At 38.7% G+C, this 18723-nt stretch overlaps 1 protein-coding gene across 8 annotated transcripts in view; it reads right to left on the bottom strand.

The window, feature by feature from the left end:
• The window catches only part of itsn2b (intersectin 2b), a 224996-nt gene that overhangs the window by 131244 nt on the left and 75029 nt on the right, over positions 1–18723 (bottom strand). For all 8 annotated transcript variants that reach the window (XM_063035010.1, XM_063035019.1, XM_063035026.1 and 5 more), the window contains 5 exons: positions 12788–12880; positions 8946–9009; positions 7906–8069; positions 5619–5819; positions 1848–1944 (listed from right to left, as the gene is read on the bottom strand). In XM_063035010.1, the coding sequence (XP_062891080.1) occupies positions 1848–1944; positions 5619–5819; positions 7906–8069; positions 8946–9009; positions 12788–12880 (619 nt within the window). The remainder of the gene's footprint in view (positions 1–1847; positions 1945–5618; positions 5820–7905; positions 8070–8945; positions 9010–12787; positions 12881–18723) is intronic.

Here is an 18723-nt window from a genome sequence, read left to right as displayed (position 1 = left end):
TACTACTGAACATGATGTACACACTGAGAATAATTTCAGTGTTATAAAGACTGAAGGAAATATATATATTTTCTCCTCTTCAACCAGGTAGGAGGTCCAGAAGCCTGAAGGCGCACACTGAACGATTCAGGAACAGCTTCTTTCCCTATGCCATCCGATTCCTAAATAGACATTGAATCTTTGGACATTCCCTCACTTTTTTAAATTTTATTTATATATACACACACACACACACACAGTATTTTCTCTGCTAGATTATATATTACATTGAACTGCTGCTGCTAAGTTAACAAATTTCATGCCACATGCCAGTGATAATAAACCTGATTCTGACATTACTGCTGTTTACATCTTTTCCAAAAAGTACGACTTACATTAGAATGGGATCAACACACAAAAGACCACTTTTGAAGTGTGAATATGAATATTCCTTCACCTGCACTTCACAGGATTTAAAGAAGTTAGAAGTAGGATTCCTGGATGATTTTCCACTTTCTAACCTGGAGCAACTGAAATATACTATTCTCACCCAATTGTCAACAATTTTCTATGGTGCAGCAATTATACGGAAATACACGTATTTTATTCATCCAACAAAATGATCCGCTTATACAGTGTATTCCTGTTGTTTTTAACCTAAGTGCAAATTAATTAAAATACAAATTATATAAATAGTTTTACAGCCTGAAATAAACCACTCCTTTTGTTAAAACATTGCCAGTCCCTCATAAGTAAGTTTTAGATGTTAAATATCATACAACACTCTACAATGTTGAAATACTTGTATTCACTCACTCCTCCCATCCTATTCAGCACTGCTTTCAAATTTAAGCAGCATAAAATAAGTCTTAAAAGCAAACTGAACACTCTTACAGACTTTCATTCATCAGTCCAAAAATGTGGTTTAAATATATTAGCGTAGATTAAAATCATTCTGCATTAAAAACACAAAGTATTCGGTTACTTTATACTTTCCTGTCTGATTTATTAATCTATTATTATTTTAATATTTGAAATGCATAACTTTTCAATGATGTATCCTTTTTTTTTTAAAACAAAGACAAACTGATCTCATCAAAAAGCACTCTTTTCAGTCTACAACATACCCATTATAAAGAACAATAACAAATCCTTTTTCACATTAATGAATGGTGAAAATGGTGTATCAAAATGATCAAAATGTTTTTACAAAATGAAACAAAACTTCTGTCTGCCCAATGTGGGAAAGCATTAAATATCAAATTCCTTGCAGCACTTTGGAAACACCAACCTAACACAGTAATATAGTGAAGAATCTACTTTAATTGATAGAGAAATCACAATTTCAAATGTGTTAATTAACAGCTTGCTAATGAATCTCATGAAATAGGCATCCCTGAAAGATGAGTTGAAAAAGAAATTAAGCACTTGTTCATTACCAGCACCATCTGCTGAGCATCATAAAGTGCTTCTACTTATTCAGTGAGAAACAGATTTAATGAGGAATTTGCAATTGTTTCATTTGACAATTTTCTTTAACACACTTCCAGATCTGCTTGTGATTTTTGTTATACAATAGAAAAGAATCACATTTCCAGAAAATTGTCAATGAGGACAAAATTACAACAGGCCTCTGTGGATTAGCAAACATAAAACTTAAACGAGTTATATTTCCAATGCAAAGTGCTTGTTTCTGGGCAATTTAGTTACCACAAAAATTAGAATGTGCGCTGTATTAACATGTTTATAAAACACAAACAATAAAACAAAATCTGGCTTGAAATTGACAGGTGGGTAATTCTGTAACTTCCATTCTTGGTAATCCAACTAAGTACATAAAGCTAATGTTTATGAACCTCCGCCTGTACCTGCTGGAGCCAAGATCAATCAATGACTGTGCCTTTTGAAGACCAGTGCCTGCATATCCTGCTATCGTATGTCTCAGTGGTCCAGTATGAGGAAGTGCTGCAAACAGGAACACCATAACATTAGAAACAAAGGAAAGGACGAAGTACAACAATGGGTTCCCTTCCTCTTACATGTTTTATTTTTAAAGTTTCCTACGGACAAAAAGATGCTGCTCATTATCATAATATGGACAACCACCATTGATTTAACCTGGCACTGACAAGAAATAATATGGCAGCTCACAATTTTGAAAATGTACAACAATTATTTTAATATAGTTTAATTCAAGGCTTCACAACAAACTGGTTAGATATTAAGTCAAACAACAGGAATTCTGCAGATGCTGGAAATTCAAGCAACACACATCAAAGTTGCTGGTGAACGCAGCAGGCCAGGCAGCATCTATAGGAAGAGGCGCAGTCGATGTTTCAGGCCGAGACCCTTCGTCAGGACTCTTCCTTCAGTTAGTCCTGACGAAGGGTCTCGGCCTGAAACGTCGACTGCGCCTCTTCCTATAGATGCTGCCTGGCCTGCTGCGTTCACCAGCAACTTTGATGTGTGTTGCTAGATATTAAGTCACTCTGTTATAATGAATGTAAGGTTAGATGGCTAGAGTCAAATCAGGTATTAAAGTATGATAGGTGTGGGGATTTGTGCTGCATTGCTACTACACTGAATGCATTTTAAACAACCTTTGAATAACTATTAAAAAACGGCATGTTTGTTACTGGATAAACAAAGGATTGTGCCAGATTAACCATCGGGAAAAACAAGTTTAAAACAGATTTAAAATTCAGATAATGAAGCAAAACGCTAGAAACAGCAACTGATTAAGATATTGCCAAATTGTCATTGAAGCCTACCTGTTTGATTAATGTTTACTTGGAAAGGAAATCTGCCGTTCCCATCTAGTCAGCTAAATATGTACCTCCAGACTGAATACTCTCTCTTAGCTGTCTTCCAAAAAACTTCATCAATTCATTTTGGGATGGGCAATATATTTCAGCTTTGCCAGTAATACTCAGACTCCATGAATAATTTAAAAAATCTGTTTCTCATCAGCAATCCCAGCTCTATAAAACCGCAACACTATGACCATAGCAAGCAGTAGCTGCATAATAACTTCATTTATATCACACAACCGGTCAATGTACTATCCACCACACATCTATATAAGTTTTAAAAGTAGATGAACCTTTTCAAACTTCTAAGGAAGTAGAGGCACTGCTGTGCTTTCTTTGTAATTGTACTTGCGTGCATTAGAGTTAGATATTGAGACCAAGGTCTTGAAGCTTATTGATTAATTTGGAAGGAAGGACAGTATCGTACGTCAAGTTTCAATTACAAAATCCAATTCACCACATTAAAGAAGTGAATACCATTGAAGACACATTTTTTAGCTAGATTACACCAACATCCTCCATTAAGCAAGATAATCTTGGTTCCTCCTCAAACATCACTTTTATATTCCTTATCAAATCCCCTCATCACTGACTTCTCCTCTGTCCAACAACCTGCTGATGAACTCAGCAGGTCAAGAGTACCTGTGGGTGGAAAGGTAATTAATAAATTAGTCTTGATGCAAAACACTGCAACAGAACTATGGGAGGACAGTCCTGATGCAGGGTTTCAATCTAAAATGTCAACAATTCCTCTCACACCCCCCCCGCCCAAAAGATACTGCTTAACCCACTGAGTTCTACCAACAGATTGTTTGTTGTTCCAGATTCCATTATCTGCAGTCTTGTCTCCCTACCATCTGAACTACAATAAAAGAAACAATTACATTCTCTGAGATCTCAATCTTCATCTGATACACATGGTTCATACCAATGAAATGGGTCACGTCAACATAAGTATGTTTCAATGGACTGCTCTAGAACTCCATGTAAAAACAAAACATAACAAATACAACAAAATCTGTACTTGTTAGGAACAGAAAATTGCAACGTGCTCTTTATATCAAGTGCACTTAGTACACTTTTTATTGTTTTTCCTCAGGTATATAAAATACATAAATTAAAACTTTTTTCATACACATTTCAAAAACGAGAATGCAGTCGAATAATTTGCTTTATTTACTAGTGTATTACTATAACTCAGGTAAGACCTAAAAATTAATATATGGTCTAAAGATTTTGTAAGGGGAAATAATCTTCCTCTAATAAGAAATAGACAAATGTGGTTAAGGGGCAAAGGAAAACAAAATCAGAATGATCCAGACAACAAATTTGCAAAATGATTGCTCGTAGTATCAAGAAAAGAAAATTCTGGAAATAAAAGGTGAATAATGATATGGTTATAAATGCTAGTCTGTTTTCCTCCCGTGCTCTATCCTGCTAAGAATGACACAAAATCCTTGTTTAAATTTCATACAACAGTCTAACATAGGAACAGGCCCCAACATGATGCCAATCCAAACTAATCCTATCTGCTCACCTGTGGTTAATATCCCTCCATTCTCTGCTTATATGCCTCTTAAACACTGTCATTGCAACAGATTCCACCACTTCAGTTGGCAGTGCGTTCTTGGTACTCAACACCCTTTGTGCAAAAAAAAACCTGCCCTGTAAATCTCCTACAAACATTCCCCCATTCACCTTAAAGCTCTGCCCTGTCATATTTAACATTTCCACAACAGGGAGAAATGACTGACTATCTACCCTATCTGTGCCTCTCAATTTTATATATTACTTTCAAGTCACTCCTTAGTCTCTGATGCATCATAGAAGATTTGCCCAACCTCTCCTCTCCAAGAATGCAATACTCACCAATCCAGGAACATCCTGCCAAACTTCTTCTGAACTCTCTCCAAATCATCTACACCCTTCCTGTACTGTGCCGACGTGAACTGCCAGAAATACTCCAAATGTGCCTGACTACAGACTCATACAGCTGCAACATACCTTCCAAACTTTTATACTCAACACCATCAGCAATGAAGGCAAGTATGCCATATGCCTCATTTAGTACCCTATCCACAGACTTTCACCCCAAGATCTTGTTGCTCTTATGGGCACTGCCTGTTACTGTATACCTTCCTCTTACATTTGATCTCCTAAAGAGCAACAATTCACAATTATCCAGATTAAACTCCACGTACTAAATCTCTGCCCATATTTCTAAATGACCATACCCGAATGAACTCCCTGACAATCCTCCTCATTATCCACAACTCCCTCAGCTTTTGTGCCATCTGCAATTTACCAACCAGCCCAGTTATATTTTCATCCAAATCATTCCTATATATGTACAGTACAGTAACAGAGGTCCCAGAACTGATCCTTGGGGAAGACTGGCAGTCAAAACCACTTCATTTCAAGTACTAAAACAGGATGGGTTAGATTTTTGCGAAATGATGGACTTTGAAGCAGCAAGTGGCGTGGCAGCAGCAATCTTAGTTTATTAGGAATGCCCTGGATGGTTTACAGTTTACATTGAGTTACACATTCATTTAGAGTGTTTCTCCCCCAGCCTCCAGGCCAGATTTGATGGGGATCAGTTAATAACCGAAAGTGAAACGTCATCAGTTAGCACACACACTTGTGCTTCTAAGCAGGTCACTTATTTCTAACAGATAATGTGCTTCACCTCATTTTCTCAAAAATTCAATACAAAAGGTCTCAAATGACAATATAAAAATAGACAAAATACACCTAATATTGTTAAGAAACTATGCATTGTTATGATTAATGCCATCAAAACAATATTATACAATTTGCTATACTTACTTGCAGAACTTTGTGCAGATAGAGGTTGAATGAGGACAGATGTATTACTTGAAAAGGCTGACGAACCAACAGCAGGCACCAGGGGAACTGACATATTCAGAGGTGGCAAGGTGGATGCTGATGCCAATGATGACGTTGGAGCCAAAGAAGCAAATGAAGGCACGTTTGGTGGGATGGACAGATTTGGCATACTTCCCATCCCTGCATTTGGAATTTAGATATAAACAATTTGGAATTTATGAATTAAATCAGTAAAACACAATAATTCCATATAATACTTTAGTGCAACCGAAGTGTGATATGTTGCTAATAAAGAAGTACTTTGAAATCAAAAGTACAAAGCTCAAGGTTGTCAAAGGAATACAATAAAACAACATTCATAAGGAAGAGAAAATCTGCAGACGCTGGAAATCGAAGCAACACACACAAAATGCCGGAGGAACTCAGCAGGTCAGGTGTTCTAATGAAGGGCCTCGGCCTGAAATGTTGACTGCTTAATCGTTTCCATAGATCCTGCCAGGCCTGCTGAGTTCCTCCAGCATTTTGTGTCTGTAAACATTCAGAAGGTGTCACTAACTTAGTCAGATGTCCAAAGGTTATTTCATATGGGAGGTATCAAAAAATGAGACACCAAGAAAGAAAGGGACAGTGTTAAAAGAGAAAAGAGAAGAGAGGGATGAAAATGCATATATAGCTTACCCAGGAAATTCAAGAACAAGGCCAATTTAGTGGAAGGCAAGGATGCCAAGGAGAAGGGAAATTCAGAAATATACAAGAGACTAAAATTGGAGAAAACCAAGGCTTGTAGAGGTTTGTGTTTATTTTACAGATTTGAAGAAAATGAGAAATGTGATTGTTGGGTTAATGCAGCAAGGCGGTTCAGCAGTTAACACAGCTGCCTCACAACTTTTAGATCTGAGCTCCATTCTGCCCTAAGGTGCAGTTTGTATCGTGTTTGCAAATTCTCTTCATGACTTTCTGGTTTCTATCACAGTGGGTGTTCTGGATTTCTTCCCACATCCCAAAGACAAGTTGTTTCGTTTATTTGATCACTGTAAATTTGCCCTTAAGAGAACTGTAGATACGTAGCAAAAAAAAACCCACAGAATTTAATAGGCATGTGAGAGAGAACAAGGGAGGCAAGGAGCGATATGAATGGTATTGTTCTGCGAGGAGTCGGCATGGATTTAATAGACGGAATTATTTTTTCTGTGCCGCAATCAAGAATGAACTGAAAGTGGGTAACAAGTGCAGAGACCAGCTGGTGGCATAATGGCATCAGCGCTGGACTGCGGGCCGAGAGGTCCTGAGTTCGAATTCAGCCGGCTCCCTTGCACGCTCTCCATCCATGCCTGGGTTGAGTGTCGAGCTAACAACTCGACCTCGTAAAAAAAAAACCTAAGACACGCCGTACGATAAGCATACCAATGGCGCCCCGACGACTCCACCAGGACTTAAGGGTGCACACACACGCACAAGTGCAGGGGATTAGATACTCTGCATTGATGCAAGTTACAACACAGAAGCTCTAACACAGAGCAGAATTTTAATGAATTTAAAAATATGATTACTAACAGAACAAGATTGTGGATCGAAGAGCCTATTTCTGTCTTATACTACATTCTATTACAAAAAAATGAGGAGAGTCTAGGAAATAATGGGAAATCTCCTGCATATAGGTAACAAAAAAGGACAATGGTGCTTACAGCAGACGGATTAAGCACAGCTAAAACTGGTGTTAAAAGGTATGGTACTTGTAAGCTCAGAATCAAATAGAACCCCGAGGTCATTGCAGTCCAGTTTAACTTCTGACAAGAGCAAGAGAAAAGAATGGAATCAGTAGTGAGGAAGCAAAGTTTATAGTATAAATCAAATAGGAATGACTGATCTGATTTGTAACTGGAGGACGTTGTGAGTGCAGACCAGTGAAATTTTTCACAATGACTATTCAAGCTCCACCAAAGTTCTGGAATACTGTATAAATACAGATTCTGTTCAGAGAGAATGCACCGAGGTATCCAATTGTAAAATGCTAATGATTACTGCTTTACGATTTAACCACAATAAGATGAAATGCATGCGTATATAAAAATAATTAAGGAGTTTTATAATTGGATGCAAGTTACACTCTTCAATTATTCTTACTTCCCCTTAAGATTACACTTGCTCTCACTACAACACAGGTTGCATCATGTGTGACTTTTTCATAAATTCAAAATTGTGACAGCAATATACAGCGTCCAATACTTCAGTAACTTACACTATACATTAAAATCATTTTACCTACCAAATCGTGCAGAGCTCAAAGGTGATGCAATTGGGGGCTGTTTCATGACAAGAGGAAGAATGTTGGGAACTGGGTGACCCTGAAGGGTCATCTTGATCAGTTTCATTGCAATGGAGAATTCCTGCTGGTCCATCTTTCCATCCTTGTTCAAATCGGCAAGGGTCCTGAAAAGGAAATAAATAAACAACCTCACTGAACTCTTGAGTATCATACACTCATTGAAATACCACCACTACAATACTTAAAATACATTTATAAGTGATAAATCACACAAGTATCTTGCAAAAGCTATTTTCACCTCTAAATTCATTTTAATTGCCAACAATAGCATGCCTTATGAAATAGGCTGAGTGATCTTGGCCTTTTCTCCTTGGCGCTACAGAGGATGAGAGGTGACCTGATAGAGGTGTATAAAATGATGAGAGATATTGATTGTGTGGATAGCTAGAGGCTTTTTCCCAGAGCTAAAATGGCTAACACGGGGGCGGGGGGGGGCGCATAGCTTAAAGGTGCTTGGAAATAGGTTTAAGGTAAGTTTTTCATACAGGAGGTGGTGGGTGGATACAATCAGGTCTTTCAAGAGACTCTTAGATAGATACATGGAGCTATAGAAAAAAATGATGCATGGAGCTTTGAAAAGTAGAGGGCTATGCGGTAGGGAAATTCTAGGCAGTTTCTAGAGTAGGTTACATGGTCGGCACAGCATTGTGGACCAAAGGGCTTGTAATGTGCTGTAGATTTCTGTTTCTATGTAACAAGTGGCATTAGCAATATACATTAGAGTACAACTTTTGAAGCCCAGATTTATTAAAGTTTTTCCAGTGGTTCCCAAAATTTCACTTGGCAGATCTCAACTTTTTCCCAAGTTACATTATGGACAATAATGACAGGCAGAATATCCTGCTCTAACTTGATGATATTCTTCACGTTTAGTCACTGAATTCCTAACATTGTTTTAACATCTTATTTCAAAATATTTCCATAAAAATTAAAGAAAGTGATGTGTTCAACGAAGGTGCTTTAATGCTGTCTATACTTACCATATTTCAGCTAGCACGAGCTTTGGTAAACCAGATTGCAGAAAGAAAGTACGAGCTTGCTCACCTGTCCAACATTAAAATAAATACTTCAATTAAAGGGCTAAAAAGCATAACTTCTTCATTTAGTACACTTTCGACGTTCAACATGACAAATTTACATGTAGGCAATAAGTCATTTTAGCCTTTGGAATGTGGGAGGAAACCAGAGCATGTGGTCACAGGGAGAACATACAGAAACATTAAAGACAGTTTGAGCTGAATCCCAGTCTCAGCCGTTGGTACTGTAATAGCTTTAGACTAGCCGTTTAAAAAAAAGGGGAAATGGGAACTGCATGAACTGTTACGACAAACAGCCTTTCCTATGCTTTTTCATTTTTGAAATTTGTGAAATACGGAAGTGCATAAAATTAATCAGAATACACACCTTAATCTTACAAGGTGGCTTTTTAAATCATATTCTCCAAGACAAACTGAAACTCACTGCTTTAGTTGTGGTTTGAATATCTGAAACTTTATTTACATGCTTTAATGTAGTTCTATATTTTGACCTACAAGTTACGTATCACTGAAAACCAGATGTTTTCAGCTCTCAAGATAATGTTGGTTGTGTCAACTGTCTCAGTATCTGCCACAAGCAGGAGAAAATCTGCAAATGCCGGAAATCCAAGCAACACACACAAAATGCTGCAGGAACTCAGCAGGCCAGGCAGCACCTACGGAAAAAAATACAGTCGACATTTCAGGCCGAGACCCTTCGTCAGGACTAAAAGTCAGCCTAGGCATCAAAAATCTCGAGATTCCAGACCCTGAAGCTGAAACTTTCTTTGTGCTGAACTGACAAAATGGCAACATCCACCTGACAACCCATAGCTGGACTGGGAAGAGTACTACCACTGAATTACGAGGGGTGATTGATAAGTTTGTGGCCTAAGGTAGAAGGAGTTAATTTTAGAAAACCTAGCACATTTATTTTTCAACATAGTCCCCTCCTACATGTACACACTTCGTCCAGCGGTCGTGGGCATGCGGATCTTGGACCTCCAGAAAGTGTCCACAGCAGGGGTAATTGATAAGTTCGTGGCCTAAGGTAGAAGGAGATGAGTTATACAGCTCTCATTCAATGCACGTGCAGTTCAACTCTTTGAATGATTATGCAGAAAGTCTGAAGATAATAACTCATCTCCTTCTACCTTAGGCCACAAACTTATCAATCACCCCTCGATTAAGCAAATAAATCTGCTTTTATTACAATTACTAAAGTAAATTGTATTTTCAGATTGCAAGTAGGTTTAGGTCTATACTGTAGGTGGTCATCACAACAGATTCCTAAGGCCCAACTCAAAATGAAATTTAATCTAATTTTAAGCTGTTGGAAAATAAATTGATAAATTCTGTTTTTTTCAGCAGTTATATCAATCATTATTTTTTTCTCCCCAGCCAATGCACCAGTAATTCCTATTGAACTGTTTATTACATTTGTTTATTTTTGAAATAACTGAGTATTTAAAACAGAAATTCTGCACTGAAAGCAAAATAAAAATCTTTCCTCAAAAAATTGGGGTCATCTACGTTCAAAGCTTTCATATAGGAGAGTGAAGCAAAAATTGTGTGTGAGAACAAAAAAAAGGACATATTATGAGTACAGATTACAGTGTGGTACTTGTCTAAGTAGTGTCACAGTTAAAGCAAATTGTGCAGACAGTTTGCAATTCACTCATTCACACTTTTAAATGAAGAGTTTAGATAAAGAGCATTAACTTTCCTTTGGTTAATTAAAAATTGTGAAATGACACCACAGCTGGAAATTAAAACTTGCAGTTTGAATTACAGATGAAGGAATGAAAATTTGGTGAACTGCAGTAATAAGATTTAATATACAACAATATTTGCTTTTTCAGCATCCCTAGTACAATTTAGTTAGGTTAGAAAAAAAGCATAACTTTAATTCAAAACACTGCAGATTGACAGCAATGCACTGAAGCTGAAGTACATAAGAATATTGCAAAATATCATAAAATATTAATAATGAACAATGTAGAATATACCTTATGGCCTGTGGCCAAATTACAGCAACTTGCATCACTGATGTTGCTGAAAGCTATATTTAAGATTGAGTTACCTCTGTGGATTGGATTTCAACTTTACTGATGTTACATGCAGTAGGTATCAGTGTTAAAGGATTGTTGGGTTTCAGCACATTGATCAACGACATTAAATAGGCAAACAATGAATAATGAAGAATTCTCCATCAACAAATCATAAAGCAATATATATTTAATGTTTAATTTAAAAACGCAAACAAGAGGAATTCTGCAGATGCTGGAAATTCAACGCAGCAGGCCAGGCAGCATCTCTAGGAAGAGGTACAGTCGACGTTTCAGGCCCAGACCCTTCGTCAGGACTAACGTATTTTATGTTTAATTACTTTAAGACAAACACAATTAATTTTAGAAATATATAAAAGCAATTTTAACAATATAATATTTTAAGGTTTTAAAATAATTATCTGAGGTAACTGGCATTCCATAAAACATGAATGCTTAAACAGCTAGATAGTTAAGTAGCGATTTTGGCTTTGAGGTCATTTAAAAAATCTGAGGATGTTTCTGTTAATTCACTGTTTTCTGCAGATTAAACATGAAAAGGCTGTAAAGCACTACATCCTGAATGAAGTTCTTGATTCAAACAAAGGCATTTCTTTTTTAAGAACATTTTCTAGTCAGGCAATATATTAATCAAAGACTAGAAAGGGCAAAACAATCTCTAAGAGGAATTTTAAAAAGCAGAGAAAACAAACGTTTGAGCATTAAACTTTTCACCATTTTTGTGTAAATCAATAATTGGCCAATGCTCTTTTCAGTCTTTCTGAGTTCCTCTGGCATTTTGTGTGTGTTGCTTTAAATAGATGGAACAAGACAATATAATTGCTAATAACTTGAATAGACAGGTTATCTTGCAGGTAAAGGTTGGACACGTCAGTTTACCTCAGATAATGTTTAGTATATTGAGAGCAGGCATGATTGAAACATACAAGAACCTGAGGGTTCTTAACAGAATGAACATAGAGAGTGATGAGAAAGGGTCTCAGGTTATCATTTCCTCCTGTTGGAGAATCTAGAACGTGGGAGTTACGAGTTAAAAAGGGTTCCCCAGTTTAAACAGATGAGGCATGGTTAAGAACTTTCTTAAGGTTATGATGGAAATGCAGTTTTGATGTTGTTATTCAGATCAGCTACAATCTGATTAAATGGCAGAGCAAGTCTACGGAACAATACAGTTCCTTTTGTTCTTAATTTGTATGTTTGTACAGTTCTACCCTTTTTACAAATGTATCTCAGGTGCTCCCATATGGAGACACATTGCCCTCATGTTGTGCTTTTTTAACTAAGCATATTGAAATACCTGCAGTCATCTTTTTGGTAAAGTATCTAGATGCTGATTGGTCAAGACAACAGAATCCAGTGAATCATGTAGTATTTACTTTGAACAATTTCAATGTCAAAATACATCCACGAATGCTGGATACAGTTATGTTTTGATAACTGAGAAATACAGCCTTGAGGTGGCCTTATTCAAATTTACATTAACACTTGATATTACTAAAACTGTAATAATACCACTGACACGAGAAAATCTACAGATGTTGGAAATCCAAGCAACACAAATAAAATGCTGACGGAACTATCAGGCTAGGCAGTGTCAATGTTTCAGGCTGAGACCCAAATACCACTGATTTATTACTAATATAATAAGTCTCAACGCAGGGGCTTCAGGATAGAGACAAAAATAAGCAGTTATCCAAGAATCAAGTTCTATCTTCCTTCACGAAGTTCTGCACGTACCTGAAAGTAATCCTCCAAGTGGTTTAAGACTTATAAATTGCTGGTCATGTTTGACTCGTTCCTCTGAGGTGATTGCCCACATATTAGGGCCACCTAGAAAAAAGCACATGAACATACACGTCAACATGTAGACCACATTCCATCATCAGGGATTTGAAAATTTCAAAGCAGAAGGGCACACTTCAGAATTGTCAGCATGCCAAGCTTCTTGTCTTTCACTCTCCATCATGAGACAATGACTAATATGGTGGCATGCTGCTGCTCTTACATCGGGAACTTTTAAGCAGATTGGAACAAAGTGTCTTTTCCAAGATATTTATCATAAGAACATAAGATTTAGGAGCAGAATTAGGCCATTTGGCCCAGTAGGTCTGCTCCGCCATTTTATCATGGCTGATCCAATTTTCCCTTCAACCTCAATCTCCTGCCTTCTCCCCATATCCGTTCATGTCCTGACTAATCAAGAATTTATCAACCTCAGCCTTAAATATTCATAAAGACTTGGCCACCAAAGCCGCCTGTGGCAAAGAATTCCACAGTTTCAACACTCTCTGGCTAAAGCAATTCCTCATCTCTGTTCTAACGCCTTCACCATCGTTTTGGGAGATTTTAACCAGGCCAGTCTGAAAAAAAAAATCACTAAGCAATTACCATCAACAGATCACTTGCAATACCAGGGGAAACAACACACTGGACCATTGCTACACCAGCATCGCCCTCACTTCGGGAAGTCTGATCACCTGGTTGTACTTCTACTCCCTGAATATAAGCAGAGACTGAAGACTGCAGCTCCAGTAGTGAGGACCAAGAAGGTACAGACAAAGGAAGTACAGGAGTGCCTGCAGGACTCCTTTGAATTGGTGGACTGGACTGTATTCAGGGATTCATCTTTGAACCCAGATGAGTATGCTGCAGTTGTTACTGACTTCATTAAAACCTGTGTGGATGAGTGTATGCCTACAAATACTTACTGTAAATTCCCAAACCAAAAACCCTGAATGAACCAGGAGGTGCATTGCCTGCTGAAGGCTAGATCTGCAGCACTTAAGTTTGACGACCTTGGCTTGTACCAGAAAACCAGGTATGATTTGCGAAGGGCTATTTCAAGGGCGAAGAGAAAATTTCGAAAGAGGTTGGAGGCGACACCAGATGTACAACAACTCTGGCAGGCTTTGCAAGACAATACTTCTTACGAAGCGAAACCCAATAGCATGAATGACAGCAATGCTTCACTACCAGATGAACTCAACGCCTTCTATGCCCGCTTTGAAAGGGAGAACACAACTACAGCTGTGAAGATCCTTGCTGCACCTGATGACCCTGTGATCTCTGTCTCATAGGCTGATGTTAGGCTGTCTTTAAAGAGAGTGAACCCTCGCAAGGCGGAAGGTCCCGATGGAGTACCTGGTAAGGCTCTGAAAACCTGTGCCAACCAACTAGCAGGAGTATTCATGGACATTTTCAAACTCTCACTGCTACGGGTGGAAGTTCCCACTTGCTTCAAAAAAGCAACAATTATACCAGTGTCTGAGAAGAATAATGTGAGCTGCTTTAATGACTATCGCCTGGTAGCACTCACATCGATAGTGATGAACTGCTTTGAGAGGTTGGTCATGACTAGACTGAATTTCTGCCTCAGCAAGGACCTGGACCCATTGCAATTTACCTATCGCCACAATAGGTCAACGGCAGATGCAATCGCAATGGCTCTCCACACGGCTTTAAACCACGTGGACAACACAAACACCTACGTCAGGATGCTGTTCATCAACTATAGCTCAGCATTTACTACCATCAATCCTGCAATCTTGATTGAGAAGTTGGAGAACTTGGGCCTCTGTCCCTCTCTCTGCAATTAGATCCTCAACTTCCTAACCGGAAGATCGCAATCTGTGTGGATTGGTGATAACATATCCTCCTTGCTGACGATCAACACTGGCGCACCTCAGGGGTGTGTGTTTAGCCCACTGCTCTACTCTCTATATACATGAATGTGTGGTGAACAATAACTCAAATACCATCTATAAATTTGCTGACAATACAACCATTGTTGGGAGAATTTCAGGTGGTGACAAGGCGGCGTACAGGAGTGAGATATGCGAACCAGTGGAGTGGCGCTGCAGGAACAACCTGGCACTCAACGTCAGTAAGATGAAAGAGCTGATTGTGGACTTTAGGAAAGGTAAGACAAAGGAACACATACCAATCCTCATAGAGGGATCAGAAGTGGAGAGAGTGAGAAGTTTCAAGTTCCTGTGTGTCAAGATCTCTGAGGATCTAACCTGGTCCCAACATATCAATGTAGTTATAAATAAGGCAAGACAGTGGCTATATCTTATTAGGAGTTTGAAGAGATTTGGCTTGTCAACAAATACATTCAAAAAGTTCTATACAAGTACCGTGGAGAGCATTCTGACAGGCTGTATTACTGTCCTGTATGGGGGGGTGGGGGGGGGGGCTATTGCACAGGACGGAAAGAAGCTGCAGAGGGTTGTAAATGTAGTCAGCTCCATCTTGGGTACTAACCTACAAAGTACCCAGGACATCTCCAGGGAGTGGTGTCTCAGAAAGGCAACGTCCATTGTTAAGGACCCCCAGCCTTTTTCTTACTGTTATCATCAGGTAGGAGGTACAGAAGCCTGAAGGCACACACTCAGCGATTCAGGGACAGCTGCTTCCCCTCTTCCATTTGATTCCTAAGTGGGCATTGAACCCTTGGACACTAGCTCACTATTTTTAATATAAAGTGGCATGCAAAAGTTTGGGCACCCCTGGTCAAAATTACTGTTACTGTGAATAGTTAAGTGAGTAGGAGAAGAACTGATCTCCAAAAGTCATAAACTTAAAGATGAAACATTCTTTTCGACATTTTAAGCAAGATTAGTGTATTATTTTTGTTCTGTACAATTTTAGAGTGGAAAAAAAGGAAAGAAGCACCATGAAAAAGGTTGGACACCCCAAGAGATGTGAGCTCTCAGATAACTTTTACCAAGGTCTCAGACCTTAAATAGCTTGTTAGGGCTATGGCTTGTTCACAGTCATCATTAGGAAAGGCCAGGTGATGCAAATTTCAAAGCTTTATAAATACCCTGACTCCTCAAAACCTTGTCCCAACAATCAGCAGCCATGGGTTCCTCTAAGCAGCTGCCTAGCACTCTGAAAATTAAAATAAATGATTCCTACAAAGCAGGAGAAGGCTATCAGAAGATAGGAAAGCATTTTCAGGTAGCCGTTTCCTCAATTCGTAATGTAATTAAGAAATGGCAGTTAACAGGACTGGTAGATACAAAGCAGCTTCTTTATTCGGCACAAGGTACAGCAGGCATCTTACGGATGGAGACGCTTTCCGTAGAAAGGTCTGCTAGCTGAATGTGGGCTCGATATTTATATGCTAAACACAAAGGCAATCACTAGGCAATCAAAGTTACAGACAGTGAATAGACAATGCTTCCTTTTGAAGCTACATACAAAATATCACACCATCCTTTCCTCCCGACGCCAACATGTCTGGGTTGGTATCCACAGCCTTTAGGATTTACTTGGCATTTTATGTGCTAACATAGAAGACAATTAACAGTTATAATGTATAGATAATACTGTCTGTCTTCGAAACTACAGCATTACGTCAAACTATGGTGCCAGAAGCATCTGGTATTCACAGCTTTTTAGGAAGCATACTGTCAAACAGTTAAAACAGAAGTCTGGTGGCCAAAGTCATTTAGGTGTAAACAAATCGTCTACCCAAAAAAACTCACTCTAACATTCAAGTTGAGGTCTGGAAGACCAAGAAAACTTTCCAAGAGAACTGCTCGTAGGATTGCTAGAAAGGCAAATCAAAACCCCATTTAATTGCAAAAGCCCTTCAGGAACATTTAGCAGACTCTGGAGTGGTGGTGCACTGTTCTACTGTGCAGCAACAACTGCACAAATATGACCTCATGGAAGAGTCATATTTGAAGAGTCATATTATCAGAAGAAAACTTTTTCTGCGTCCTCAGCACAAAATTCAGCATCAGAGGTTTGCAAAGGAACATCAAAACAAGCTTGATGTATTTAGGAAACAAGACCTGTGGAATGATGAAGTTAAATTCAATTTTTTTGGCCACAATGAGCAAAGGTCTGTTTGAAGAAAAAAGGGTGCAGAATTTCATGAAAAGAACACCTCTCCAACTGTTAAGCACGGGGGTGGATCGATCATGCTTTGGGCTGGTGTTGCAGCCAGTGGCAAAGGGAACATTTCACTGGTAGAGGGAAGAATGTACTCAATTAAATACCAGCAAATTCTGGAAGAAAACATCACGCCCTCTGTAAAAAAAAAAGCTGAAGATGAAAAGGGGATGGGTTCTACAACAGGATAATGATCCTAAACACACCTCAAAACCCACAGTGGACTATCTCAAGGGGCGCAAACTGAAGGTTTTGCCATAACCCTCACAGTAGCCCGACCTAAACATCATCAAAAATCTGTGGATAGACCTCAAAAGAGCAGTGCATGCAAGACGGCCCAAGAATCTCACAGAACTAGAAGCCTTTTACAAGGAAGAATGGGTAAAGATCCCCCAAACAAGAATTGAAAGACTCTTAGTGTGCTACAGAAAGCGTTTACAAGCTGTGATACTTGCCAAAGGGGCTGTTACTAAGTACTGACCATGCTGGGTGCCCAAACTTTTGCTTTGGGCCCTTTTCCTTTTTTGTTATTTTGAAACCGTAAAAGATGGAAATAAAAAAGTATTAAAGAAATGTGTCATCTTTAACTTTATGGCTTTTGGAAATCAGGTCATCTTTTACTGGCTTAGCTATTCACAGCAACAGAAATTTTGACCAGGGGTGCCCAAACCTTTGCATGACACTGTACAGTATTTCTGGTTTTTTGCACATTTTTTAATCTATTCAAGATATGTATACTGTAATTTATTAGCTTTATTTTATTTATTTCTTTTTCTCTTCTATATTATGTACTGCATTGAACTGCTGCTGCTAAGATAACACACTTCACGTCACATGCCAGTGATAATAAACTTGTTTCTGATTCAGATTCTAAAAGGATGCCCCTCTCTTCTAAGGCTGGTCTTAGACTCTCCTGCCATAAGAAACATCCTCTCCACATCCACTCTATAAAGGCCTTTCACCATTTGATAGGTATCAATGAGGATCACCCCTCATTCTTCTGAAATCTAGTGAATACAGGCCCAGAGCCAGCAAATGTTCTTCATAAGACAAGGTGTTCAATCCTAGAATCATTTTCATGGACCTTTTGAACCTTCTCCAATTTCAGCTCATCCTTTCTAAGATAAGGCCTCACCAGTGCTTTATAAAGTCTCATTATTACATCCTCGCTTTTGTATTCTAGTCCTCTTGAAACGAATGCTAACATTGCATTTACCTTCCTCACCACTGACTACCTGCAAATTAACTTTTAGGGATTCCTGCACAAGGAGTCCCAAGTCCCTTTGAACCTCAGTTTTTTTGTATTTTCTCGCTATTGAGAAAATAGCCAACCCTTTTACTTCTTCTACCAAAGTGCATGACCATACACTTCCCGACACTGTACTTGCCCATTCTCCTAATTCATCTCAGTCCTTCCGTAGTCTACTTCCTCAATATTACCTGCCCCACCACCCATCTTCATATTGCATGCAAACTTTGCAACAAAGCCATCAATTCCATCATCCAAATCATCGACGTATAATGTAAAAAGCATTGGTACCAACACTGGCCCCTGTGGAATACCACTAGTCACCAGCAGCCAACCAGAAAAGGTTCTCTGGCAATCAGCCACTGCATTAACCATGCCAGGATCTTTTCTGTAATACCATGGGCTCTTAGCTTGTTAATCAGCCTCGTGTGTGTTGTACCCTGTCAAAGGCCTTCTGTAAATTCAAGCACACAACATCAACCAATTCTCCTTTGTCTATCCTGCTTGTTATTTCTACAAA

The sequence above is a fragment of the Mobula hypostoma genome, chromosome 2 (assembly GCF_963921235.1).
Source record: "Mobula hypostoma chromosome 2, sMobHyp1.1, whole genome shotgun sequence".
NCBI lineage: Eukaryota > Metazoa > Chordata > Chondrichthyes > Myliobatiformes > Myliobatidae > Mobula > Mobula hypostoma.
This window is presented reverse-complemented; position numbering and strand designations above follow the sequence as displayed.